Raw genomic sequence first — 2,500 nt, 5'->3', positions numbered from 1 at the left:
AAGATACAAAAAAATGGGTGGCGCTGTAGTATAGCGACGCGCTCTCCCTGGGGAGAGCAGCCCGAATTTCACACAGAGAAATCTGTTGTGATAAAAAGAAATACAAATACAAATAATGTTCGTTCCTCTCAGATATGGAGCTCATAGAGTTTACAAAAAAAAAAAAGAAAAAAAAAAAAAAAAAGTTATTCATACATGAACATACATCCTATACACAAACAAGCGCGTGCACACACAGACACACAAAGAAAAACACCCGCACGCGCCCACAGGCGAACTGTTTGATTCAGCTGAAAAGGCTACAATGTGATGAAAGATTAGTTCAGTTCGATACAGTTCACATCCATTGGGAGTGATTTTTTATACTCTGAATTTGGTATATGTTTTAGGTGATTATTTTTCATAATGATTATGTTTTCGTTTCATTTCAGCTTCTGACAGACAGGTAGACTGGCATACAGACAGACAGGCATTCAGACACACACACATGTCTATAACTGTATTTCTTTTAATCTACTCTTTTTTTTTTCTTTTTTTTTTTTTTAGACAGATAGACAGATAGACGCACACATGTCTATACCTGTATTTTAAATTTTACTTTTTTTTTTTAGATTGACAGACAGATAGATATACAAACAGATAGGCACACACATTTATGTACATGCATTTTAATATTAATTTTTACTTATTGTATGTATTATATTTCTTATTGTGTGAGCAAAGTCTGTGACCATGCTGATGGGTAGCAGGGAAAATTCAGATTTTTGTTTTTGTTTGTTTAACAAAATAGGTGCTGGTTTTCAATTTTATTTTATTCATATATATATATATATATATATATATATATATATATATATATATATGTATGTATGTATGCATGTATGTATGTATGTATAATGTTATATGTTGTATAGCGTTTCATTTCATGGTACCGTTCTCTCTCTCTCTCTCTCTCTCTCTCTCTCTCTGACAGAACCTGGCACTGAGGATTCAGATACGCTACGGACCGGACCCCTCGCGGTCTGCCGGCTCCCTCATCAATGAGTACATCGTTGACGTCACCAGTACGTCACAAGGGGGAGGTTGACGTCACCACTACGTCACATCGGTGTGGGGGGGGGGGGGGGAGGTTGACGTCACCGCTAAATCACAGGGTGTGGGTGGGGGGAGGTTGACGTCACCAGTACGTCACATGGGGTGTGGGGGAGGTTGACGTCATCAACACATCACATGGGGTGGGGGGAGGTTGACGTCATCAGTACATCACAGGGGGTGGGAGGTTGGCGTCATCAATACATCACATGGGGGGGGGGGTGACGTCATCAACACATCACAGGGGGTGGGAGGTTGACGTCATCAATACATCACATAGGGGGGGGGGGGGGTTGACGTCATCAATACATCACACGGGGTGGGGGAGGTTGTCATCAATACGTCACATGGTTGGGGGGAGGTTGACGTCACCAGTACGCCACCATGGGGGGTGCGGGGTGGTGGGCAGGAGGGGAGAGGGAGGGGGTTGTCTGCACTGGGCACAATCTTAAAGTCGAACCAACACGTATGATGATGATGATGATGATGACGATGATGATGATGACGATGATGATAATGATGTTAATGACGACGACGACGATGCTCATGACAACGACAATGATGACGATGATGATGATGATGATGACGATGACGATGGTTACGCTGATGATGATGACGACGACGACAAAGATTATGATGATGATGATGATGACGAAGACAACGACAATAACAATGATGATGAAGAGGAGGATGTTGATGACGATAACAATGATGATGATGATGATGACGATAACAATGATGATGAGACGATAGCAATGATGATGATGATGATGATGATGACGATAACAATGACGGTGACGATGATGATGATGATAATGATGGTAACAATGATGATGATAATGATGACGATAACAATGATGATGATGATAATAACAATGATGACGATGATGATAATGATGACGATAACAATGATGATGATGATGATGACAATAACAATGACGATGATGATGATGATGATGATAACAATGATGATGATGACGATGGTGACGCCAGGTGTCCCGGTAGGACGCAGCGCACTGGATACCCCCTGGATCAGCTTCACCGCCAGGAACGGTCTGCGTCCTTCATCCTCAGACACCCTCAGGCTGCAGGTCAAGGTCAGTCAGGTCACACGTCAAGGTCGGTGGTTCTGCCATGACCCTTTCTGTCTGTCTTTGTGCCTGTGAGTCCGTCTTCCTCCACCAACACCCTTGGGTTACAGATAAAGGTCAGTGGGGTTTTAGGTCAAGGTCATTGAGGTCACAGGTCAAGGTCAGTGGCACAACTCTTGTCAGTCTGTCTGTTTTCCTCTACTAACACCTTCGGGTTACAGATCAAGGTCACTGAGGTTACAGGTCAAGGTCAGTGGTGCATGTGTATTTATATATGTGTGTGTGTGTGTGTGTGTGTGTGTGTGTGTGTGTGTGTG

General features: G+C 42.9%; 1 protein-coding gene across 2 annotated transcripts in view; it reads left to right on the top strand.

Moving 5' to 3' along the window:
• The window catches only part of LOC143276700 (uncharacterized), a 48,518-nt gene that overhangs the window by 13,464 nt on the left and 32,554 nt on the right, over window positions 1-2,500 (top strand). For both annotated transcript variants that reach the window (XM_076581339.1, XM_076581338.1), the window contains exons 4-5: window positions 974-1,064; window positions 2,086-2,189. In XM_076581339.1, the coding sequence (XP_076437454.1) occupies window positions 974-1,064; window positions 2,086-2,189 (195 nt within the window). The remainder of the gene's footprint in view (window positions 1-973; window positions 1,065-2,085; window positions 2,190-2,500) is intronic.

This window comes from Babylonia areolata, chromosome 32, assembly GCF_041734735.1.
Source record: "Babylonia areolata isolate BAREFJ2019XMU chromosome 32, ASM4173473v1, whole genome shotgun sequence".
Lineage (NCBI taxonomy): Eukaryota > Metazoa > Mollusca > Gastropoda > Neogastropoda > Buccinidae > Babylonia > Babylonia areolata.
The sequence above is the reverse complement of the archived record's forward strand: the minus strand, read 5'-3'. Positions and strand labels throughout refer to the sequence as shown.